We start from the raw sequence: 27,626 nt of genomic DNA, 5'->3' as shown, positions 1-27,626 counted from the left end.
GTTGCAGCATCTCATAATGTTCCTCAAACTGAGTAGCGTATCACTGAGAAACACTGAGTCCTGCTCGAGTCGAGAGGTTCGGGTTGAAGAACTAGTTCTTCCAATGTTTCATCATCGGACTCACGCTCGCATTGATCTGGTAAAATCGAAGTCATTGCCCGTTACTGTGTTTAGTTTACGGTGTAGAAGCCTCAGGACAGCTGACGTTGTTATGGACATGGGTTTTTGTTTTCGGCGCGCTGTACAGGGTAGGCTGTAAGACTGGAAGAGCTGGAAGAGAGAACTACTCTCCGAGACAACAAAGGGAAGTAATATTTGAACTCAACATTTGAGACGCAGCCTCACCTCAGAATACATCTCCCCCTCTTCCCCTCATGCTGAGACCACATGAAAATTACCCAAAATACATATGGTTTGATGTGAATAATTATCAGAGTATTATACATGTTTGGTATCATTTGAAATGTCTCAGTGCGACTGGTACAAATGTCTCATTTCCAAATAAGTAAAACAAAAGGTAATAATGTTTTAAGAGTTTAGAGATAACTGGCACACAAAGGAAAGTGGTCTCCAGACAAATGGTCTCCTACCCCCCAAAAGGTGTCAACTCTGAATGTGAAGTCTCTATAATGAAATGCAACGAGAAGATCTGGGCTCTTCTGTACCTCAGATTAGCCTGTGAGCCTGTTAGCCTAATGTTGGGTTCGCATCTCTTCTCTTTATTCCAGAGCATTTGATGATTTGTATCGATTATGATTTACTTTGAATTGATTATGAAATTGACGTGATACATTTACCTGACATAATATATTGTTACATTTGATTATTCTAACTGACTTTGACATTGTTTTCATTAAAGAGTTAAAAAGAATAGTCAAACATTCGCTCACATTTAATGATGCACGAATATCATTAAAACCTTTTCATTTATGGAGTCAGATGAAATAACGAGATAATACATATTCAAATGTATTGCATTTAATCAAAAAATTTGCCACGAGAAAAGACAGTAACACGTAAAGACCTTCCGCGCTGGTCGGACGCCGGATTTGGGCCGATCGAGTGCGAGTTTACAAGGCCAATCACAACAGACTGAGCTGTCTGGCCAATCAGAGCAGAGTATCTAGAGGAAAGGCGGGATTTAGAGAGATTGATTCATTTGACAAGTCATTTGAAAATCATTGAAAAATGTGGTGATGTGCAAATGTATATTATGAGGGGGGAAAAAAACAGTTTTTTGACCTTTGATGCATGTAAACCTGTTGTAGGAGACTCCAAAGCAACATTAGGAAACTTTAAATTAGCATAATTGGGGCACTTTAAGTGAAGCATCAGCTTCAGCGTAACCCCTCATTTACACCGCACACGTCTGCGGCGCATTACGGCTGCGACACGGCTACCGGAGCTGATCGCGCCCATTCTAGTCAATGCTTGTGTTTACACCGGCCGCGGCGCGTTTCAGAAGCTTCCCAGAAGCGTCTCTCCGCACCGCTTCGCTAAATAGAGGCGCCTAGTCTATTTTTGACGGACGCGCGTCCAAGTCGCACCGGAAATACAAAATAAGAGTAAAACAAAACATTGTCAAATTCAAAATAAACACCCTGTGCAGACTCCCAAACGTACTACACACCAATATCCTTGGTAGAAACCATAGACTGTATGATAGAAACCCAAAAATCAAGAAAAACCACGTCGGACAGGCAAATCACGTGGTCTCGCGCATCCAGTCGCTCCGCTTCTGAAATGCTCCTGGTGTGAGTTGGCACCGTGTGGAGGACGGAATAAAACCTTGTCGCAGACGTAATGCACCGCAGACGTGAGCAGTGTAAATGAGGGGTAACCCATGCGACGCATTGCTGGTCAGCTGAGCCTTGAAAAGTGGAGCTCAAAGTTAAAAAATAATTAACACCTTGTTTCATTAGTTTATTAAATATATCTTGGTAAACATGTTTTTGGTAAATTGTCTCCTAATGAGTAGAAGTTCAATTTAAAATCACATGCACCAAATCAATGAATACACACTCGGTCCGTATGAACCCAAACCGTACCTTGTCTCTTGTGCAAATGTGCTTCTTTCCTCTCACTTCACACACCCGTGCAAACTTGAGGAAGCGCTGATAGTCGAAGTTATTCTGGATCCCCAGATGGTAACAATCCCTGTCCAGAACACCACACATTAAGATTAGAAAACGAGCATCGTCATTGGCCTGCAGCGATCCATCTTACCTGGCGAAATAGTCCCACTTATCTACATCGATGCCATTCCGCTTGTTTGCAACGATCTCGTACAGGAATGATTTCTCAATCGGCCTGCCCTTGTACGGCCACTGCAGGGTTAGAAGAAACAAACACATTCAGATTAAGGGTGTGCATCAATATTTGAACATTCAAACTAATTATTATTCGAAAAATAAAAAAACTATTCCAATTTTGCTACACATGTTGCTTTGTGTCCGATTGTGTTTGATGACAGAATGTCGAAGTTTGAAATTACTTTGATCAAAATGATTTTACTAAAGGACCTTAAAAAAAGGAATTACTTTTGATCAAATGGATCAACATGTCGTGTTTAAACATTTTCGGGTGAAACGGAGTTATAAATATCACCACCATGAAATCACATTCACGCCAGCAGGTGTAGCTCAGAGTGAGCCGAGAAGAGGACTCGCCTGACAGCAAAATAACCCCCAGACACATGCTTTCTTTTCTGGTTTTTGTGATGTAAAAAATTAAACAATATATATCAGAACTTTTGCACATTTAATGTAAAACAACCTATGCATTGCCACTGAACAGCCAAAGTGAGGGTGTGTGTGTGTTTACTTTAGATCAAAACACAAATATTGTGCCCATCATCAAATAGGCTCCTATTATATACTAATTACATAAAACAATTTTTAAAAAAAACAGTAAAAATCCAAACACCAGCCCTTGCAGAAATGGAAAAGAAGAAAATAAGTTTTCTCAGGTGGTCTATCAGTAGTATTCAGGTAAGAAATACTACAAAAATTAAAGTTATCAAATGTAAAATACACTGGATAGTCTTCATTGTAAAAAAAAAATAAAAAAATATTGCTTTCAAGCTAAAGAGTCAAGAGCAGAGTAATTTTCTCTCTTCTGATCAACATTGCATTTTTTGCGTCTTGTATTTTTACAGGCTGAAAACCCAACATGGTTGTATATTTAAGCTGTGAATATTTCAATTCAAAACATTTCACACACATTTTCATTATTAAAAAAAATTAACTTCCAAAATATGAATTCTGTTATTTATTCATATAAATTGTCTGAATATTATAGGTTGCATTTTTAAACAGAATGAATATTTTGGGAGTGAAGTCTGAAAGGTGAATATGGATTATTGAGTTTTTAATAATGAAAATGTGTGTGAAATGTTTTGAATCAAAATATTCACATCTTAAATATACAACCATGTTGAATTTCAGCCCATAAAAATACAACACATTAAAATACAACACATTAAAATACAACACATTAAAATACAACACATTAAAATACAACACATTAAAATACAACACATTAAAATACAACACATTAAAATACAACACATTAAAATGTGAGCAAGTTTATTGCAATGCATATTTTTCAATTAGTGAAATTTAACAAGCTTTTTTTGTTTCAAAAACATTTGGCATAAATGTTCATACAAAAACACTACACTAGTGCTAAAGTCGTGATTTATCTTTGTTTCATGACATCACAAGCCCAGCTGTGTTAACCGGGGTGTGTGGATTTATCCTGTGTGTTATGTGGTGCCGCAGACTCAACACTCAGCCGAATCACGGCTCACTAACGTACCGAGCGGTCCAACACAGAGTTATCCAGCGGCCCGGCGATCTGCTCCTTGATGAAGATCAGGTCATCTGGAAGTCTCAACCCATGATGTGTCATGGCCGCCTCGAGATGGTTAACCTTCACCAGGTGGTCAAACATCTGGACCGAGGCAGTCTCGTGCTGCAGGGCAGAAGACATCTGTCAGTCAGTGATGTGGACCTGCAGTGCTAAAGGAGTCCGTCTGTCATCACATGAAGCCTTGCCTCGCTCTCCAACTAAACCAGCTGAAGGGTCACATCACACTTGTGCCAAACATCAAGAAACGGATAAAGACTCTGAAACTGGAGTGTAAGGGGGGGGGGGGGGGGGGGGGGGTCGCACACATCTTTAAGCGCCGCGTCACATCTTTAAAATTCGAGCACATTATTCTCTATGAGTGCACACACACACACCGGCGGCGCCGTCCGGCTCTGTCCGCGGCGCCCAGCATCGGCTCAGGAGCGTGTTCAACATCCTGCCGCGCCACAGACGCCATTTACATCGTTTTATATTACAGGTGCTGGTCATAAAATTAGAATACCATCAAAAAGTTGATTCGTTTCAAGAATTCAACTTAACAGGTGAAACTAATATATTATATAGACTCATTATCATTTATGACCAGCACCTGTACATTTACATTTATTTGTCTCAAATCATAGTTAAAGTATAAACTGACTTCACCCTGTGCTGCAATATAATATACACTCAGCTTTACACTCATTCACAGAAATCAGCTGAGAGGATGAAAACTGCTGATGTTATCGGATTTTCAGGAGATATTCTCAATTCGTTCAGTTAACAGACGCACTGAGGTAAAGTGTTCAGACTGCAGACTCAGATGTTGTATTTAATTGTACAGTACAATCATAACATATTACAGACATGATCTTAATTCCATAATATCCTTAAACATAACAATATTGCTGGCCATAAACTGAGAGTGCGCGTCCGGTGTGCGATACCTCGAGCTGTCCTAGACGCTGCGCTTCTCGTCCGTGTCAGACCTCCTTAAGAACAATTTTGTCTGAGACTTATTATTTTTAGAGTTTCTATTAGGGTTGTGCCGATAGACGATAGTATCGTGTATCGACGATAGACAGAGATATCGCCGATGGCAGATGCCTTTGCCGATATCAATACGATAATTGGCTCGTTTTTCCATTAATGTATTAAATCATTATTATTATTATGAAGCTAGTATAGTTATTAAATTAATTAGGAACTACAATTATATTTGCCTTGCCTAAATTCATAACGACATCACCACATAACCACACTTGCGCCATATCACGCGCGTATGAGGACTCCTCAAAGAAAATGTTTTTAAAACAGACTAAAAAAACTACATCCCACAACGAAATATCATTGCAAGGTGATCCATTCACAAATTGTCAAGAGTGCTTTAACAGACGCATAATTTTTATACAGAGCCTAGATGAAGACGCGGCATCGTTGTTCGTCAGTATTTTGTTTCCATAGCACATTAACAAAATATTTAATGACACGAATAACACTAAAAACAATACAATTACAAAATATTAATTATAATAATAATATCAATAAAATGATATAGGCCGCCTAGGCCTAATAAAAGTCTTTAGTTCACGAAGCATCTGTGAAACTCTGCCATCTGTGAAAATCACAAGCAACTTCAAACTTGTTTAACAAGAAATATTCTTCTAATTTTTTCGCTGTCAATAATGTAAGTCCACAAGAGAAATATTCAGCCAGTAATTAAGATAGTTGCTGTAGCCTACCGTTATCCACCGTCGACTCTGAGAGAACGTGCTGTTAATGCAGCGAAAGCTCAGTCCGTTTCTGCTTTCGTTTTCAGGGATTGAGCGCGTTTACATGCACGTTATTAACTCGATTATGCTGAATAAACTGACAATGCATGTGGTCATGTAAACGGATTAACCCGTTTTCCTTTATCAGAGTCAAGTCATAAGTTTAAGTCGGCGTATAACCGATCGACTTTTAGATTTTTGCCTCTGATTTCTCCTGGCATTTAAAACACCTGCGTTATTGAAGTGCGGTGCGCATGTGAAGTGCATCCAGACAGAGAGAGCACTGGTAGGAGGACATATATCGCAGACTCCGACTCTTTCTTGAATCAAGAAATTAAAACGTGTTCGCATCTCGTCAAACAGTCAAAATGCTGCAGATCTGTATAGGCATGAGAGGATAATGTGTGTCCGTAAATTTCCCGCTGACATGTTGAAATACTCAGAGTCAGATACAAGAATGATTAGGATCTTTTTTTTACCTCACTATACCAGGAAATAACCTGATTTAGCCTATTAATAAACACTCCACCTTTGCTAGCAAAATAGAAAAAAGATTCTCATTTAAAACGAAGTAATAAAACAAGCAAATTGATGAGTAAATAAGCAAGTTAATAATCAAATAAGTAAGCCCCGCCCCCTCACGATAATATCGTGTATCGCCGATCTCACAGGCTGACGATAGGACGATATGAAAATGGAGCATATCGCGCAACCTTAGTTTCTATTGTTATTCATTTTATGAAAAGTTAGTTTCTAAACATCCGGCACAAATCTAATACCGAAACAAGGTCGGCCATGAGAAGCTGAAGGTGCTGCTCCTCCTAGAGGCCGTTCACACGCATGGCCTTACAGAGACGCTCACTCACCTTCCACTTCTTACCAGGGCGAACCTTAGGGATGAACATGCCATCAAACAAATGAGAAAATGGGCCATGACCTGGACAACAGACAAAAAGAGGATTTTAAAGAATGACGATGCAAAACCATTAGTGTGTGTGTGTGTGTACGCTTGCGTCTGAACTCACCCAGGTCATGGCACAGCCCAGCGATCTGCACACACAGCATGTCTTGCTTCGTTATGAAGAGCTCTGGCTGTCTTTCATTGAGAGCCTTGACCAGACATCCCGCCAGATATCCCACCCTGCATCACACACACACACACAACATGCTCACACCAACTCTGAAACAACCGTCCATGTGGTCCATGAACCGCTGATGGAGTGCAGCACACACACACTCACCCGACTGAGTGCTCGAAGCGGTTGTGGGACGCCCCGGGGAAGACCAGGTACGTTCCTCCAAGCTGCTTGATGTGGCGGAGCCTCTGGAACTGAGGCGTGTCTATGAACTGGACCAGCAGGGGGTGCAGCTCGATGTGGCCGTGGATGGGGTCGTTGAACACCTGGGGACACACATCACCTTAGGAGAGGTCTGGCTCGAGCATCTGAACAACCAGCAGACGTTTGTGAAAGCTTTGGCATACCTTCATGGGTTCGTTTGAGATCTGCCAGAGCTTCTGAAGGCAGTGGAGGATCTGCAGGCGTGATCCCAGAGGGCTAAACGAGCAAAGACATGATTACTGCCATTAAAGACATGATTACTGCCATTAAAGACATGATTACTGCCATTAAAGCTCAACCGCACCCCATATGATTTATGCAAAACATGCACTGGAAATCAACAGCTCATTTCAAGCCGGGTCAGACTGTGGCATACGCTGTGTTTACATGATATCAGTTTCTTGTTTTTTGTTAATGAAGTAGCTTTACAAAATAATTCAAGCAACACTTACGAAACGCCCATCTTCTCCAGAAGCCCCTCGGTGAGGTACGGCAGTCCTGGCCCCGTTATGCCATGGTCTGTAAAACAGATCAAATAAATCAAACCTGTTTGCTCTGCTAACACTGGGCGCTGTGAGGCTCTGGCTGGCGTTCTCAGTCGCAACAACAAGAGCGGCTTACGGCACATCAGAGATCCCAGCGGCTTACGGCACGTCAGAGATCCCAGCGGCTTACGGCACGTCAGAGATCCCAGCGGCTTACGGCACGTCAGAGATCCCAGCGGCTTACGGCACGTCAGAGAGCCCAGCGGCTTACGGCACGTCAGAGATCCCAGCGGCTTACGGCACGTCAGAGATCCCAGCGGCTTACGGCACGTCAGAGATCCCAGCGGCTTACGGCACGTCAGAGATCCCAGCGGCTTACGGCACGTCAGAGAGCCCAGCGGCTTACGGCACGTCAGCGATCCCAGCGGCTTACGGCACGTCAGAGAGCCCAGCGGCTTACGGCACGTCAGAGATCCCAGCGGCTTACGGCACGTCAGCGATCCCAGCGGCTTACGGCACGTCAGAGAGCCCAGCGGCTTACGGCACGTCAGAGATCCCAGCGGCTTACGGCACGTCAGAGATCCCAGCGGCTTACGGCACGTCAGAGATCCCAGCGGCTTACGGCACGTCAGAGAGCCCAGCGGCTTACGGCACGTCAGCGATCCCAGCGGCTTACGGCACGTCAGAGAGCCCAGCGGCTTACGGCACGTCAGAGATCCCAGCGGCTTACGGCACGTCAGCGATCCCAGCGGCTTACGGCACGTCAGAGAGCCCAGCGGCTTACGGCACGTCAGAGATCCCAGCGGCTTACGGCACGTCAGAGATCCCAGCGGCTTACGGCACGTCAGAGATCCCAGCGGCTTACGGCACGTCAGAGAGCCCAGCGGCTTACGGCACGTCAGAGAGCCCAGCGGCTTACGGCACGTCAGAGATCCCAGCGGCTTACGGCACGTCAGAGATCCCAGCGGCTTACGGCACGTCAGAGATCCCAGCGGCTTACGGCACGTCAGAGATCCCAGCGGCTTACGGCACGTCAGAGATCCCAGCGGCTTACGGCACGTCAGAGATCCCAGCGGCTTACGGCACGTCAGAGATCCCAGCGGCTTACGGCACGTCAGAGAGCCCAGCGGCTTACGGCACGTCAGAGATCCCAGCGGCTTACGGCACGTCAGAGAGCCCAGCGGCTTACGGCACGTCAGAGATCCCAGCGGCTTACGGCACGTCAGAGAGCCCAGCGGCTTACGGCACGTCAGAGATCCCAGCGGCTTACGGCACGTCAGAGAGCCCAGCGGCTTACGGCACGTCAGAGATCCCAGCGGCTTACGGCACGTCAGCGGCTTACGGCACGTCAGAGAGCCCAGCGGCTTACGGCACGTCAGAGATCCCAGCGGCTTACGGCACGTCAGAGATCCCAGCGGCTTACGGCACGTCAGCGGCTTACGGCACGTCAGAGATCCCAGCGGCTTACGGCACATCAGAGAGCCCAGCGGCTTACGGCACGTCAGAGAGCCCAGCGGCTTACGGCACGTCAGAGAGCCCAGCGGCTTACGGCACGTCAGAGAGCCCAGCGGCTTACGGCACGTCAGAGAGCCCAGCGGCTTACGGCACGTCAGAGATCCCAGCGGCTTACGGCACGTCAGAGAGCCCAGCGGCTTACGGCACGTCAGAGATCCCAGCGGCTTACGGCACGTCAGAGAGCCCAGCGGCGGTGCGAATGCAACCAGGACAGCGTTCCTGCGGGAACATGGGTTCTCGGGGACCACCCTGGTGTCCTATAGCTAAGGGTGTTTCCACACTGGGCTCGTTCGCTGCGTCCGAGTCCGGGCGCGACTGTTCCCGGTTCCCCCCCGGTCTGGCTTCACACTCAACTTGACTCTTATCGAACATCTGACGTCATCATAAACGTGCGCGGCGCGTGATGGTGAACAGAACGCGGGTCAATATGTTGTGTTTGTTATTAGTTTTGTTTTATATATAATATTTAAGGCCAGACACGGCAGGCAAAAACATTGTTGTTTTTTTTACTGGTCAATTTTGAGATTTTTGGATATTTGTCTTCAATAACATGTCTTCTTTCAGACTGTGGTGAAAAAAAGTCAGAAATACACATTTAGGTCTTTATTTTACTACACTTTGTCTGTTTGCAATAATATATTATTCCTAGCCTGATTTATATAACATTTTATTCCAAAAAACATGGCGAAAATCATTTTTTTAAGGCTATTGACAGTATATTATGATTTACAGGATAACAAAAGTAGATATCCATAAATCCCTCTGTAATTTTTTCCCCATCTAATATGTGAACACAATGAAAAAATAATTTTTAATCTGGCTTTATCCAATACTCAGATTTCGTTTTTTAAAATGTATACAAATTAGCGCATATTTAATTAGATATTGCCTAATTTGCATATTTAAACATTAAATTACAGAAAACTTGTAATACATTTTTTTCTCATCTTAATGTAGGTAATCAACTGGGAAAGTTTCATGGTGATATCTGCTAGTTAAAATTGTTACCCTATTCACCTGTAGTTTCTCGCCTTAAGATGTTTTTGTTAATATATCTTCATTACCTAGAGATATAATAGGCTATACAAAATTCTAAAAGTAGTCAAAACACAAAACATCTAACAGAACATAAGTTGTTTATTTTTTACAACATTATGTGCTTATCTTTTTAATTAACGTAATGTCAATCATCTTTATAACAGAAGATACAACACAAGCAATTACCACCTGCAATTTATTCACTAACCCGTGTAACACATCATACACAACTTGGTTTTTGATAATCTTATTTCGTCTATTTTTTTTAATGCATTTTTTACACAAATTTTTTTAACGTATTTATTTTTTGAAGTTTCATGTTATTTTATTTTTTTTAAAGTTGAATTTCTATCGCTTTAGATGTTTTGTGAATGACTCTCTAGTTGGTAGATTATCTGTTTACTGCATCTTGTTTGCACACTTGCTTGAAAATGTACCGTAACTTTATTGCCTTCCTCTAAAACAAACACTGCAAGAGAGAAATGACAATGAAACCAGTCTAACTGAAACAGCAGAAGCCCTACAGCGACCGGACCTCATGTTAATAACTGCTGTCATATCACTGAAGTCTGATCTTGATGAGGGTGCGGTAAAGTAGGTTTTATTTTGGGACATTCGTTAGACATTCGCCAAGCAAATTAAGGGACTGTCTCAAAAGTGCACACACACACACACACACACACACACACACACACACACACACACACAAATAAGCATTCCAAGATGCGAAACCACGCAAAACATGAACGCAAAGCATACTAATAAAATGTAAAGATGTGGAAAACCTAATTTTAGTCAAATAGGCCTACATAGTTTTAAGCTGTGAATGGGATATTCACTATGAATGGGTGCATGGTTATTACATTGTACTCCAAAATTGAATTTAACCTGATAGAAACAGGTGATGTCACACCACCTGGAATTTATTCACTAACCCGTGTAACACATCATACACGACTTGGATTTTGAAAATGTTATTTCATCTATTTTTAATGCATTTTTGAAATATACAAATCCATATACAGTGGGGAGAACAACTATTTGATACACTGCCGATTTTGCAGGTTTTCCCACTTGCAAAGCATTTAGAGGTCTGTCATTTTTATCATAGTTACTCTTCAACTGTGAGAGACAGAGTCTAAAACAAAAATCCAGAAAATCACTGGAAATCAGATTTTTAAATAATTAGCATTTTATTGCATGACATAAGTATTTGATCACCTACAAACCAGTAAGAATTCCGGCTCTCACAGACCTGTTAGTTTCTCTTTAAGAAGCCCTCCTGTTCTCCACTCATTACCTGTGTTAACTGCACCTGTTTGAACTCGTTACCTGTATAAAAGACACCTGTCCACACACTCAATCAAACAGACTCCAACCTCTCCACAATGGCCAAGACCAGAGAGCTGTGTAAGGACATCAGGGATAAAACTGTAGACCTGCACAAGGCTGGGATGGGCTACAGGACAATAGGCAAGCAGCTTGGTGAGAAGGCAACAACTGTTGGCGCAATTATTAGAAAATGGAAGAAGTTCAAGATGACGGTCAATCTCCCTCGGTCTGGGGCACCATGCAAGATCTCACCTCGTGGGGCATCAATGATCATGAGGAAGGTGAGGGATCAGCCCAGAACTACACGGCAGGACCTGGTCAATGACCTGAAGAGAGCTGGGACCACAGTCTCAAAGAAAACCATTAGTAGGGCCCTATGATTTCCGCGATCACAGAATCGCGGAATTGGCAAATTAACGCGGAATCTAGTGTTAACGCGGAATTTTACATATTTGGAATAAAATTCTGTTTTTGTGTGGGAGAAAAACGTATGTCTGAGGAAAATGTAGCCTTGGGGAAGCAAATCTGGGTGACACAACCCCTCCCGTCATTTCAGATCCCCCTTCAAAACAATGAAAGCATGGCGAAGCGGCTCCACGGCTTAAGAAACTCGACGCCAAGCCCTCAGTACCGAGCCGAGCAGTTCCCACGTGACTTATTATGTGTCAGGCAAACTCTTGTTTTGTAAGTTTTGTCAACATTCCGTTGACTGGAAGCGCAAAAATACATGCACTGACCACCTGTTCTCCAAAAGCCATGTGAAGAACAAGGAGAAGTACAATGATAACGCTATTAAGGCCACCACGTCCCTACAGACGTGCATTACTGCTGCTGCAGTCAACTCGGCTGTTACAAGCTGACAAAGTCAACTTTAATTTCATAACTCAGAGAGTAGGCCCTACTTGCTGTATTTTGCCTTGTTTTTGATGCACTTTAATGTAGGCTACTGTATGGAAAAGATGATTCTTATAAGTACTTTATGTATAACTCTGAAAATTAGAGGGGTTTTTTTTGGTCCTATTTTTTTTACTTGAAAGAAAAAGCTAATGGAGCACTTTTATTTAAACTTATATAAACTTATATAATTTATTTTACTGGACAGTATTAAGCTCATTACCATTCATATTTTGTTGTTACTTGAAGTACTAAGAGTGCAGTGTTATGCAGTATTTGTCCTGAAAAGTACTGAGTAAATGTGATGTTTGTTACCTCAATAAATTTAAGGTCATTCCTAGGGCTGGGCGATATGGCCAAAAAAAAATATCACGATAATTTTTTTTATATCAGTCGATATCGATAATTATCACGATAAAAGTTAAATCTTTATTTCTTTCAAGTTTAAAGGCAGATTTTTGCTCCTAAGTGAAAGTAGTAGAAACCAGAGCGTTAACTGTGGTTTTAAACTACTCTTTATTGTCAGAACATATCAAGACAAACACTTGCCAAACAGGAGAACATTTCACAAATCTGAGGTAGAACATTCAAACATTTGTCATTTTTTCTTAACAAAATAAATATATTTATTGGACAATTTCTTAGTTTCTGCATGTGCTAATTTTTTTTTGGTAAAATGTAATATTCTGACTGTTTGAGTTTTATTAAACTCAACCATTGGTCATCCAGTATCATGCATTTAAACTCGACTTCCTGTTTCGTATGCGCATGCGTCGCGTCTGAACGCGTTGTTGTCTTTGGAGCTCCATCGATTGATTTATAATTCTTGATTTCTCTTTAAACTCACTTACAACGAACATTTTCTATTTTTCCTCACCTCATAGTTACAACGCGGACTGTTGAGCAGACGCGCCTCAAGCCTATTAGTGATCCAACGTCGGATACTCTTATAGGTTACTCCTGTGGATCACGGCTGAACGCGTCTTCTCCACACTCACTTACAAACAAACATTTTTTCGCCTATCGTGCGTCTACTCTACACCTGTACCACTAAAAAGACGGATTATATCCAAGACTTCAGTCATAAATTAGTATTAATATTGATAGCATCACTGGTAGCGTCGTTGCTAACTTAACTTACTGTCCATCTGTTAAAATGGCGAATATATCAGATGTAAGTAGTCTACCTTTTGGTGCAGGTGAGGACACATTTGAGCTACACGCGTTGCAGTCTGAGCTGGAAGCTGTTGAGAAACAGATCCACGACCTTTTAGTGAGAAAAGCCGAGCTGATAGACCGGCGGTTAGCTCTTGAAACATCACGCGCCGATGCACACAAATCAGTGATCAACGTTACTAACCCGCTGACTCCGACCTCGTCTACTCCGTGCGTTACTCAGCATCGGTCACGAGCGTCGAGGCCGCGATCAGCCATGGTCTCGTTTACGCCGGCTCCAACATGCCACCACGAAGCCTGGATATTTCCGCAGCGGAAGACGCGAGTCAGGTCTAGACCAAGAAGACTCTCTCCGACCCTCCCGGTTTTCGAGATATCCACACAAAACCGCTTCTCCCCTCTTCGCGAAACAGAACGCGATGCTGTGATCATCGGTGATTCCATCGTTCGACACGTACAAGCTACGTTAAATAAAAGTAAGGTGCATAGTCACTGCTTTCCTGGTGCTCGTGTTTCTGAAATCGCTGCTCACGTTCCCGAGATTCTGAACGAGCGCGTCGGAACTGTGGTCCTGCACGCGGGAGGGGCCGACATCAGGCTGCGCCAGACGGAGGTTCTGAAGAAAGACTTCAGGAATCTGATCGATACGGTACGCAGCACATTGCCTGAAACAACGATCATAGTGTCAGGACCGCTTCCCACGTACCGACTAGGACATGAAAAGTTTAGTAGATTATTCGCGCTAAATGAATGGTTAATATCATGGTGCAATGAGCAGAAACTGCTCTTTGTAAATAATTGGAATCTGTTTTGGGAGCGTCCTAGGCTTTACCGTGCTGATGGCTTACACCCAAGCAGATTCGGATCGGATCTTCTGTCAGATAACATCTCCAAAATGTTAAATACCTTTTGACTAGTAACCAAAAGTTCAAATCATAGTCTCTGCTGCACCAAATTAACTGATATAAATAGTGTAGAACATTGCAAAGAAACTGTGTCTATTCCTCGTTTAGTGAGATCAAATAATAAATCTACTGCAGGATCTAGAAAAAATCTAATTGTTATTAAACCAGAAAATGTTGCTATTAGTAACCAAAAACAATTTCTAAAGCTAGGTCTTCTAAACATTAGATCACTCACACCTAAGGCAGTTATTGTAAATGAAATAGTCACGGATAATAGCTTCGATGTACTTTGCCTTACTGAAACTTGGCTTAAACCTAATGATTATTTCGGTCTAAATGAGTCTACTCCATCAGGATACTCCTATAAGCACCCCGTCTGATTGGTCGTGGCGGCGGTGTTGCAGCGGTCTATAGAGATATTCTCAATGTTACTCAGAAAACGGGTTATAAGTTTATTTCGTTTGAAATACTTGTACTAAATGTTACGCTCTTAGATGTTAGAAAAAAATCCCTATTATCTCTAGCCTTGGCTACCGTATATAGACCTCCTGGGCCTTACGCTGATTTCCTAAAAGAGTTTGCAGATTTTCTCTCAGATCTATTGGTCAATGTAGATAAAGCATTAATTGTTGGAGATTTTAACATACACGTAGATAATTCAAATGATGCGTTAGGGGCTGCGTTTATAGATTTATTAAATTCCTTTGGGGTCAAGCAAAACGTTACCGGACCAACTCATCGTCTTAATCACACACTCAATTTAATTATATCATATGGAACCGATCCAACCGATATAGATATCATTCCACAAAGTGATGATGTCACTGACCATTACTTGGTAACTTGCATATTACGTACTGCTGTAATATGTCATGCGGCGCCGCGTTTTCGACCAGGCAGAACAATCCTTCCATCCACCATAGATAATTTCTCGAGTTGCTTGTCTGATCTGTCTCAGCTGCTGCCTGAACCCAAACAAACAGATGAACTAGAAGAACTAACTAGCACTATGAGCACCATTCTCTCTAGAACATTGGATGTTGTTGCACCCGTTAGATTAATAAAGGTCACAGAGAAAATTAAAGCACCATGGTACAATAATACTACGCATGTTCTAAAGAGAGAAACCCGTAATTTAGAGCGTAAATGGAAACAAACTAATTTAGAGGTCTTTAGAATCGCGTGGAAAGACAGTATGTCACGTTATAAAAAGGCCCTAAAAGCGGCCAGGGCTGAGCACCTCCGCAAACTAATAGAAAATAACCAAAACAATCCTAGGTTTTTATTTAACACCGTGGCTAGACTAACAAATAAACAGACGTCACCCGAACAAAATATCCCGTTACAGTTTAGTAGTAATGATTTCATGAACTTCTTCACTGAGAAAATAGAAAACATCAGAACCACAATTGTAAACGTTCAATCCTCAATCGCGCCTTATAATTCAGCCTCAATTATCCCCCCGCAAGAACAATTACAGTGCTTTACAACTATAGAACAAAAAGAGTTAAATAAACTTATCACTTCATCTAAAACAACAACATGTTTATTAGATCCTATACCAACTAAACTACTGAAAGAAGTGTTACCTGTAGTGGAAGAGCCTCTCCTCAATATTATTAACTCATCTTTATCTTTAGGTCATGTTCCAAGAACATTTAAACTGGCAGTGATAAAACCTCTCATTAAGAAACCACAATTAGATCATAATAATCTAGCAAATTATAGACCCATTTCAAGTCTTCCATTTATGTCTAAAATACTAGAAAAAGTTGTGTCCGCTCAACTGGGCTCTTTCTTGCAAGAAAATGATATCTATGAAAAGTTTCAGTCAGGATTCAGGCCGCATCATAGCACTGAAACTGCACTCGTTAAAATCACAAATGATTTACTCTTAGCTTCTGACCAAGGCTGTATCTCAATACTAGTTTTACTTGATCTAAGTGCTGCGTTCGATACTATAGATCACACAATACTCTTAGATCGACTACAAAATTATACTGGTGTTCAAGGACAAGCATTAAGCTGGTTTAGATCATACTTATCAGACCGCTACCATTTTGTCTATTTGAATGGAGAAAAATCGATCATAACTTCAGTAAACTATGGAGTGCCGCAGGGATCTGTGTTGGGCCCTCTGTTATTCTCAATATATATGATGCCACTTGGAAATATTATAAGGAAACATGGAATTAGTTTCCATTGTTATGCTGATGACACTCAAATATATATTTCATCACGGCCGGATGAAAACGCTAAATTATCCAAATTGACAGAGTGTGTTAAAGATATAAAAGATTGGATGACGCGTAATTTTCTATTATTAAATCCAGACAAGACAGAGGTAATACTTATCGGTTCAAAAAACCGCCCACAGAACCTCTCACAATACAACTTTAACATAGTAGGATGTCCTGTTACTTTATCCTCTACAGTAAAAGACCTGGGTGTTATACTCGATTGTAACCTGTCTTTTGAAAATCATATTTCGTATGTTACAAAAACAGCCTTTTTCCACCTTAGAAACATTGCTAAGCTACGTAATATGCTATCAGTTTCTGATGCAGAAAAGTTAGTTCATGCATTCATGACCTCGAGACTAGATTACTGTAATGCTTTATTAGCCGGTTGTCCTGCATCCTCAATAAACAAGCTACAGTTAGTCCAAAATGCCGCCGCTAGAGTTCTTACTAGATCAAGTAAATATGATCATATAACACCGATTTTATCATCACTACATTGGCTACCTATAAAGTTCCGTATTAATTATAAGGTATTGCTACTGACTTATAAAGCCCTAAACGGCTTAGCTCCAGTCTATTTAACGGATCTTCTATCACCCTATAATCCATCGCGCTCTTTAAGATCAATAAATTCGAGGCTTTTGGTCATACCTAGGATATCCAGATCCACCAAAGGAGGGAGAGCATTTTCACATTTGGCTCCAAAACTCTGGAATAGTCTTCCTGATACTGTTCGTTGCTCAGACTCGCTTTCCCAGTTTAAAACTAGATTAAAGACGCATCTTTTCAGCCAGGCATTCATATAATATTGTTAATCTCACAGTTTCAAACTACAATCCGGCCTCTAGTTCATAAATGCCAGAGGAGAACTGGCCCCCGACTGAGCCTGGGTTCTCCCAAGGTTTTTTTTTTTTCTCCATTAGGTCACCTGATGGAGTTTTAGGACACTATTAGGCCGCTTGATGGAGTTTTTCGGTTCCTTGCCACTGTTGCCTTTGGCTTGCTCAGTTGGGGATATTTTGGGGATATTTAATTTTATTCTATCAATCAATAAATTCCACTAGAAACAAACTTTGTTGTATTATTTTATTTTAATACTGTGAAGCTGCTTTGATACAATCTGTATTGTGAAAAGCGCTATACAAATATACTTGATTTAGATCATGACAACCACAGATGAAACCAGGCATAGCCTACAGCTCCTCACTATCATGGCAAAATGTAACTTTATGGTTTCTATGGTATTTGTATGAAAAACAGTAGCCTAAATACATTATTAAATACTGTAATTATATTCCATTAGTCCTTTAATACGTTGTCTACATTAATAATATAATACAATTCAATATGTATATCCCACATTTCATGGTGCAGTTAATATTACTAGGCTAACGTTACAGTAAATCCATGGTAAATGATGGGAATTTGTAGACGGAAGTAAACGCATCTGCTCTAGTGAGCTCGCGCTGCGCTGCCGTTTGGACTTTGAGCCGAGCGGATTAATGGTCCGTGTGGCGCGCGGTTCAAATGAGTTTCGTTCCGCTTTTGGCGCATAAACATTATCGAACATTTATCGACCTCTTGATATCGTTTTATCGAGAAAAATGATATCGCGATAATTATCGTTATCGTTTTATCGCCCAGCCCTAGTCATTCCTATTTTACTTGTGTACATTTTTATCATTAACATTAAAAGCACTATTTTTACGACTAAAATAACAGTAAAGGGTAAAAAAAAAAAACTGAATTCCCAGAAATTAAAACAGAAAAAAAGGAATTTGGGAAAAAATAAAATGGATTTTATAGGGCCCTACATTAGTAACACACTACGCCGTCATGGATTAAAATCCTGCAGCGCACGCAAGGTCCCCCTGCTCAAGCCAGCGCATGTCCAGGCCCGTCTGAAGCTTGCCAATGACCATCTGGATGACCCAGAGGAGGAATGGGAGAAGGTCATGTGGTCTGATGAGACAAAAATAGAGCTTTTTGGTCTAAACTCCACTCGCCGTGTTTGGAGGAAGAAGAAGGATGAGTACAACCCCAAGAACACCATCCCAACCGTGAAGCATGGAGGTGGAAACATCATTCTTTGGGGATGCTTTTCTGCAAAAGGGACAGGACGACTGCACCGTATTGAGGGGAGGATGATGGGGCCATGTATCGCGAGATCTTGGGGAACAACCTCCTTCCCTCAGTAAGAGCATTGAAGATGGGTCGTGGCTGGGTCTTCCAACATGACAACGACCCGAAACACACAGCCAGGGCAACTAAGGAGTGGCTCCGTAAGAAGCATCTCAAGGTCCTGGAGTGGCCTAGCCAGTCTCCAGACCTGAACCCAATAGAACATCTTTGGAGGAGCTGAAAGTCCGTAATGCCCATCGACAGCCCCGACACCTGAAGGATCTGGAGAAGGTGTGTGTGGAGGAGTGGGCCAGAACCCCTGCAGTGTGTGCAAACCTGGTCAAGAACTGCAGGAAACATATGATCTCTGTAATTGCAAACAAAGGTTTCTGTACCAAATGTTAAGTTCTGCTTTTCTGATGCATCAAATACTGTTATGTCATGCAATAAAATGCAAATTAATTACTTAAAAATTATACAATGTGATTTTCTGGATTTTTGTTTTAGATGTCGTCTCTCACAGTTGAAGAGTACCTACTGTATGATCAAAGTTACAGACTTCTACATGCTTTGCAAGTGGGAAAACCTGCAAAATCGGCAGTGTATCAAATACTTGTTCTCCCCACTGTATCTTCCTGGTCATGTGACCTGATGATGTCACACCACCTGCAATTTGGATTTTGATACTTATTTCGTCTATTTTTAATGCATTTTTTACACACATTTTTTTAACGTATTTATTTTTTGAAGTTTCATGTTATTTATTTTTAGAAAGTTGAATTTCTATCGCTTTAGATGTTTTGTGAATGACTCTCTAGTTGGTAGATTATCTGTTTACTGCATCTTGTTTGCACACTTGCTTGAAAATGTACCGTAACTTTATTGCCTTCCTCTAAAACAAACACTGCAAGAGAGAAATGACAATGAAACCAGTCTAACTGAAACAGCAGAAGCCCTACAGCGACCGGACCTCATGTTAATAACTGCTGTCACATCACTGAAGTCTGATCTTGATGAGGGTGCGGTAAAGTAGGTTTTATTTTGGGACATTCGTTAGACATTCGCCAAGCAAATTAAGGGACTGTCTCAAAAGTGCACACACACACACACACACACACACACACACACACACACACACACACACACACACAAATAAGCATTCCAAGATGCGAAACCACGCAAAACATGAACGCAAAGCATACTAATAAAATGTAAAGATGTGGAAAACCTAATTTTAGTCAAATAGGCCTACATAGTTTTAAGCTGTGCATGGGATATTCACTATGAATGGGTGCATGGTTATTACATTGTACTCCAAAATTTAATTTACCTGATAGAAACAGGTGATGTCACACCACCTGGAATTTATTCACAACTTGGATTTTTATTTGGAATGACAACCGGAACGTTTGGAAATGTAAACTGATATTTCCTACTGACACTACAGCAAAAGATATAAATAACTGGATTAAAACATGCTCAAGACTTTTACACAGTCCTGTATATATATATCAGACGTTTTGCTTTTAAAATTATATTTAGGCATAATGAAAACACTATAATACAATATCAAATCATCAAGAAATAAATTGTACTGAAGTATGAAGTAAAGTCACAGTGTTGAGAAAAACTAACCCTTTTCTCCTGACTGCGACTGAATTAGACAGAGAGCGAGTAAAGGCCACTCGTCTATAATCCCGGTCTTCAGTTTGATACTAGAGGAGGTTTGTGCATGTTTCTGTCGCTAATAAAAGTATATTTTATCTGCATTTCAACACTGTTAGGTGTGCACTTCTGAGAAATAAACATGTAGGCCTAATATAGTATTAGTAGCTGCATTTCTGAATAGTAATTATGATCAGATGCTGTTAGTCTGGAGTAATGACACCGCCCAGCAGTGCAAAGATGACTGAGACTGATATAGATGAACTTTTATAGGATAGGTAACAGCCTATAGTATTCTGACAGATTTAGTTTTGGACTAAAGAATCCTTATTAGGAAAATCAGCTGTCATCCCCAAAAGAGGAAATTAAAATATTAATATATGGACAGGCATTAACAAGTTTCTGTCATCTCTAACAAGTTGAAAGAACTTCACTAGAACATTCTTCATAATGTTTATCCCTGTAACTCTTTCTAAACTGAAGCTGGACTCTAATCTTGAATCAACACCACACTTGCTGAATGTGATTATGCAAAGCAGTTCTGGAAAGAAGTTGGTGGCTTATTTTCTCTGCTTACAACAAACTCTTCATTTTTTTATATAATGAATGTCCTGTTTTTGATTTGGGAAGCAGAAGTTGATTAATACTGAGACCGGTTAATAACTCTCTGCATAAATGTAAAGTCACTGATTCTAAGCCCAACTTTAGGCTTTTCTGTGTCGATTTAAAGTTATTCACGACTCTCTTTGTTCATCATTTAACAACAAAGCCGCTAAAACTTCTGTGTTAATTAAAAAATAGGCCTATGGCTTCATTATAAGAGTTACCTCATGATTTTCTGAATGTGAATATTTTTTACGTATTTATTTTTTGAAGTTTCATGTTATTTATTTCTAAAAATAAAAAATAAAAAAAATAATAATGTTTAATTTCTATCGCTTTAGATGTTTTGTGAATGACTCTCTAGTTGGTAGATTATCTGTTTACTGCATCTCTTATCTGTTTGCACACTTGCTTGAAAATGTACCGTAACTTTATTGCCTTCCTCAAAACAAACACTGCAAGAGAGAAATGACAATGAAACCAGTCTAACTGAAACAGCAGAAGCCCTACAGCGACCAGACCTCATGTTAATAACTGCTGTCACATCACTGAAGTCTGATCTTGAGTCAATGAGTGTTACCTCTGAATGCCTGCTCCCATTGCTCGAGTCCTTCTCTCCGCAGAAACACCACCGTTTCATCGGCGTCCCAGTGCCAAAACTCTCCGTCACACACCCGCTTCACATCGGCAACACACTCTTCCTCTTCTCTGGGCCGTTTAGTCCGCTTATCCATCATTAAACCGTTCATATCAAACCCAGCACACTTTCGCTGAGGTCCAGCCGGCGATCGCGCGTGTCAGAACTGGCTGACTCTGAGTTTGTCCATTCGCGCCTCCTATAGTGTTGGAGTGCGCGTGACCCGCAGCGCCTCCTGTGGGGTTGGAGTGCGCGTGACCCGCAGCGCCTCCAGTAGTGTTGGAGTGCGCGTGACCCGCAGCGCCTCCTGTGGGGTTGGAGTGCGCGTGATATACTGAGAGAAATAATTATTACTTTGAGACATCTGGGAAATTTAGTGCAGTTTTTTATGGAATTCCAAAGCTGCCAATATTAAAAATTAATAAATACATAAATAAATATACAAATAAATGTAAAAAAGAAAAAATAAATAAATAAATATATAAATAAATATACATAGAAAAGCAAAAAAACGAAAATAAATAATTATTTATACATTTATTTCCTTATTTATGTATATATATTTTTTTCCATATTTATTTATTTATTCTTTTATTTATTTATACATTTATTCATTTCTACATTTATTTATTTCTACATTTATTTATTTTTACATTTATTTATTTCTACATTTATGTATTTCTACATTTATTTATTTCTTCATTTATTTCTTCCTACATTTCTTCCTGCGTAGGGTAATGAGGAGGGCGTGGTTTACCTCAGGCATAGCAATCGAGCTCAGAGTAAGCGAAGGCGAAGGGTTGAGGCCACAGTGACACCCTGTGGCGAAATACAATAAGTATAGCTCACTGACGTTGATACGGTCTGTGACTGCGAGGTATATAGTCAAAATCCTAAATCTTACTGTGTGACATGGATAGGCTACTCTTTATTCCGGACATGGCCGTAGAACATCGTTTGGTCTGGATTTGTAAAATGTCCTGGGCTAACAAACATGAAACAGGGACTCTGAAACGGAAGCGCTTGATATTTTCCATTTTTCGGTCAGAACTCACGGAAAGGAAGCAGGGCACATATAGGCTACAGTGAAGTCGACGCAAGCATATTAACCAATGCTTTTGAAACGAGACCATTGCATTTTAATGTAGCCTAATTTCCAAAAACAATACTGACAGCAACAGAAACATTTTTTTTATTCTATTAAGCGGTGGTAGTCTTTAGCCTACCTCCATAAACTCATGTCCAGGGGCAAGCTTATTAAATGTATGAACGTCACGTTAATCCACATCGATAAATTCAGTCAGAGGATAAGACTGTAGGGCAGTTAGCCTACCACTAAACTCCAACCAGAGCTTCATCAGAGCCATCAATACAGAAGAGATCTTAATGCATTTACACAGCAATTAGCCTACAAGTGCATAACAATATTATGAAGTGTTTTACATTTTGAAGACATAAATATGACATGATGGAATCAATGAAGTGATAGGCCTACGTTTAATATGAAACTAAAACAGACACCAGGTGCGCAAACCTGCATGACCATATAGCAACTATTCAGAAATGGAAATTACGAATGCATTAATATTTTGTTTTGAATTTAAGAAAAGTCGATTGAATATTTATAGGTTTGTATCTCGTTATTATTTTCAGAATAGTAAAGTCTTTGTAACCAACTATAGTGATCAAATATCGAAGCTATCTAATAGGCTACTTCAAAGATCAAATCAAATTATTTATTGTTAAATTTTGTAAAAATTTCTGTAGCCCAAAAACTGCCAAAAAAATAGCTAGTAGCCTACATAACTTTTTAATTTGTAGTATTATTATTATTATTATTATTATTATCATTCTTTCTTTCTTTTTATTATTATTATTATTATTATTATTATTATTAGGCTATTGTTATCATCATCATCATCAGCTGGCAAACCATTATGGAGTCTATTTAAGGGAATGATTGTGGCGGGGAGTTTGGTCAAACTGCAGTGATAGCCTACAGCGAATATAACGGGTTGAAATAAAAGACGGCGCCGTCCACAGTGACATTTCTATGTGCACTATTCCATCCGTGAAAACCTTAGTCCCCTGGCTATCATGTCAGAATCTGCAATTCAAAATAAATTTTGCCAGCAAATTCAGCAGCTTTTAGATCTTGTTGTTGGTCCGACTTTGTCAAGACAAACCCGACGGAGCTCAGCCCCGAAATTCAACTGCTGTCGCTCTTCTCTTTCTTTTCTCTCCGCTGTAGCTGTTGATTATGTTTTGCGTGTTGCGCTTTTATTGAGATCATCCAATAAAATTAGTGATTTACACCAATAATGTGATGCGGGCAATTAACTCTTCTTGTGGAGTAAATGAATACTATGGCAAAATATATAATGATAGTATAAATGGTAGCCATAATATACTGCCAGTTAGTGTAGCGGGTTGATTCACATTTGATTCGCATTCAAATTAGGCTACATTAAAATGCAATGGTCTCGTTTCAAAAGCATTGGTCAATATGCTTGCGTTGACTTCACTGTAGCCTATATGTTAGAGTCCCTGTTTCATGTTTGTTAGCCCAGGACATTTTACAAATCCCGACCAAACGATGTTCTACGGCCATGTCCGGAATAAAGAGTAGCCTATCCATGTCACACAGTAAGATTTAGGATTTTGACTATATACCTCGCAGTCACAGACCGTATCAACGTCAGTGAGCTATACTTATTGTATTTCGCCACAGGGTGTCACTGTGGCCTCAACCCTTCGCCTTCGCTTACTCTGAGCTCGATTGCTATGCCTGAGGTAAACCACGCCCTCCTCATTACCCTACGCAGGAAGAAATGTAGGAAGAAATAAATGAAGAAATAAATAAATGTAAAAATAAATAAATGTATAAATAAATAAATGTAGAAATGAATAAATGTATAAATAAATAAAAGAATAAATAAATAAATATGGAAAAAAATAAATATATACATAAATAAGGAAATAAATGTATAAATAATTATTTATTTTCGTTTTTTTGCTTTTCTGTGTATATTTATTTATATATTTATTTTTTTTATTATTTTTTTTTACATTTATTTGTATATTTATTTATGTATTTATTTATTTTTAATATTGGCAGCTTTGGAATTCCATAGTTTTTATGGGTACCAGGCAGCACATGATGGGATACAAGGAAACTAAACGGCAAACAAAATAAGGAAGCACTCGAAGTGGATAATAGAAGTAAGCAGGGCAGAAGGAAAGTCTTTGATTCAACAAGCTTGTGGGAGTAAATGTCAGAAATACTGGGACATCTAATACAAAGTAACATAAAACAAGGTAAAATTACTCATAGTAAAAATTATTATTATTATTGCCTTTATTGTCATTGCATAACAACGAAATTTCAATAGCACTTCCCCTGGTGGTGACACATAAAAAAAACTAATACATAAGTTTTTTACAAAAAAAACAAAAACAAACACATAGTCGTTAAAGTGCAGTGCAGTCCAAATGGCCATGAGTTCAGGTGCTTTATAGCATTTGGATAAAATAAATATTTTTGTCTCACTTAATACTTTTGCCTTTTTGTCAGCAGTGGTGCAGCTACTAAACCACACCAGAAGGCCGTGTGAGATGATACTTTGGACAGAACTGTTGTAAAATGATAAAAGCAACTTCTGGGAGAGGTTAATTTTGTTAAGTGACCTGAGAAAGTACAGCCGCTGCTGAGCCTTCTTCACAAGGGCTGTAATGTTGGTTGCCCAAGTGATGTCCTGTGAAATGTATGTTCCCAGGAATTTGAAGTCCTTAACCCTCTCCACAGTGTCTCCCTTGATGTAGACCGGGGCAAGGTCAGTCCTCTTGATGTAGACCAGGGGCCAGGTCAGTCCTCTTGATGTAGACCGGGGCCAGGTCAGTCCTCTTGATGTAGACCGGGGCCAGGTCAGTCCTCTTGATGTAGACCGGGGCCAGGTCAGTCCTCTTGATGTAGACCGGGGCCAGGTCAGTCCTCTTGATGTAGACCGGGGCCAGGTCAGTCCTCTTGATGTAGACCGGGGCCAGGTCAGTCCTCTTGATGTAGACCGGGGCCAGGTCAGTCCTCTTGATGTAGACCGGGGCAAGGTCAGTCCTCTTGATGTAGACCGGGGCAAGGTCAGTCCTCTTGATGTAGACCGGGGCCAGGTCAGTCCTCTTGATGTAGATGTAGCTCAGAGAGAATGTCAGGGCATCTGTGGGCAAGAGTGTTATTGGTGTGGCCGATGTTGACTCAGTCCAGGGGCCTCATTTATAACCGTTGCGTCGCACAAAACAGGCCCTGAAAGAGGCGTACGCCACTTCCGACGCATAAGTTGTGATTTATAAAAACAAACTTGACGGGAAAATTTGCGCACCTGCACGCAAACTCTGACCCATGCGTACGAACGTTTTGGAGATGGAGCAGTTTGGCGACACCGATGGTGAGCTGGAGATTAGTGTCTTTTTAGACAGAAAATCTAAAGAAAATTAAACATCTACAGAAAGATAATACAAATATAATTTCACTCACCAAGCCTGTCACTTGAAGCAAATATCCATCCCTTCTTAAATGTCCGCGCCAGCGAGCGCGTTGGGCCGTTTAGTGAAACTGACGCAGTTTAAATAAATAAAATAATGATTTAAACTATGTTTTACTTCTGATATAAACATTTAGATTAAATATGCCATTCAATGGAGTTAAACACTTAAACATGAAATCATTACTGGGAAGTTACAACATTTTTTATGTTCAATCAATAGAAATATTTGTTTTGCATGGATGCAATGTTTTTGAACACTTTTCCTGTGGCGTGCTGTGTTTTAATGTTTTAACCACAGAGATAATTGCTTATCATGATAATACCAGATTGTCTGAGAAAATAGTTTTGTGCAAATAATGCCCAAGGTCTATCCGTTTCCATGGTCAGTCCTCTTGATGTAGACCGGGGCAAGGTCAGTCCTCTTGATGTAGACCGGGGCCAGGTCAGTCCTCTTGATGTAGACCGGGGCAAGGTCAGTCCTCTTGATGTAGACCGGGGCAAGGTCAGTCCTCTTGATGTAGACCGGGGCAAGGTCAGTCCTCTTGATGTAGACCGGGGCAAGGTCAGTCCTCTTGATGTAGACCGGGGCCAGGTCAGTCCTCTTGATGTAGACCGGGGCAAGGTCAGTCCTCTTGATGTAGACCGGGGCAAGGTCAGTCCTCTTGATGTAGACCGGGGCAAGGTCAGTCCTCTTGATGTAGACCGGGGCAAGGTCAGTCCTCTTGATGTAGACCGGGGCAAGGTCAGTCCTCTTGATGTAGACCGGGGCCAGGTCAGTCCTCTTGATGTAGACCGGGGCAAGGTCAGTCCTCTTGATGTAGACCGGGGCCAGGTCAGTCCTCTTGATGTAGACCGGGGCAAGGTCAGTCCTCTTGATGTAGACCGGGGCAAGGTCAGTCCTCTTCCTGCAGAAGTCTATCACCACCTCTTTGGTCTTAGAGGCGTTGAGAGACAGGTTGTTAGTGGAGCACCAGATGGAGAGTTTTTGGATTTCATCCCTGTAGGCGGACTCATCCTTATTATGGATAAGTCCAACCACAGTGGTGTCATCCGCAAACTTAATAAAAGTGTTGCTTTCATGAGCTGGGGTACAGTCGTGAGTTTATAAGATGTAGAGTAAAGGGACTCAACACACAACCCTGGGGTGCCCCAGTGCTGAGTGTGAGAACAGAGGAAAGTTGGGAGCCCAGACGAACTGACTGGGAACGGTTTGTGAGGAAGTCATGGATCCATCTGCAGATGTTTGTGCTGATGCCCAGTCCGAGTAGCTTGGACACCGGTCTTCCAGGGATGATGCAATTGAATGCAGAGCTAAAATCCAAAAAGTCTTGCATCGGTGCCAGGATGTTCAAGGCGGGTCAGCACACAGTGCACGGCTGTGTTGATGGCGTCCGCGGTTGACCTGTTTGCTTTATAGGCAAACTGGTGCTGGTCCAGTGTGGAGGGGAGGGAAGCTTTTGTGTGATTTAGCAGCAGTCTTTCAAAACACTTCATACCAGTGGAAGTGAGT

At 41.0% G+C, this 27,626-nt stretch overlaps 1 protein-coding gene across 1 annotated transcript in view; it reads right to left on the bottom strand.

Moving 5' to 3' along the window:
• Window positions 1-21,852, bottom strand: part of samhd1 (SAM domain and HD domain 1) — a 38,970-nt gene extending 17,118 nt beyond the window's left edge. The window contains exons 1-9 of the mRNA XM_084098969.1: window positions 21,522-21,852; window positions 7,417-7,483; window positions 7,108-7,180; window positions 6,866-7,026; window positions 6,650-6,765; window positions 6,491-6,561; window positions 3,820-3,975; window positions 2,227-2,327; window positions 2,049-2,157 (exon numbers count right to left, since the gene is read on the bottom strand). Coding sequence (XP_083955095.1) covers window positions 2,049-2,157; window positions 2,227-2,327; window positions 3,820-3,975; window positions 6,491-6,561; window positions 6,650-6,765; window positions 6,866-7,026; window positions 7,108-7,180; window positions 7,417-7,483; window positions 21,522-21,690 — 1,023 coding nt within the window. The 5' untranslated portion in view covers window positions 21,691-21,852. The remainder of the gene's footprint in view (window positions 1-2,048; window positions 2,158-2,226; window positions 2,328-3,819; window positions 3,976-6,490; window positions 6,562-6,649; window positions 6,766-6,865; window positions 7,027-7,107; window positions 7,181-7,416; window positions 7,484-21,521) is intronic.
• Window positions 21,853-27,626: the final 5,774 nt, after the last annotated feature.

This window comes from Abramis brama (assembly GCF_963993115.1).
Source record: "Abramis brama genome assembly, chromosome: 22".
Lineage (NCBI taxonomy): Eukaryota > Metazoa > Chordata > Actinopteri > Cypriniformes > Leuciscidae > Abramis > Abramis brama.
The sequence above is the reverse complement of the archived record's forward strand: the minus strand, read 5'-3'. Positions and strand labels throughout refer to the sequence as shown.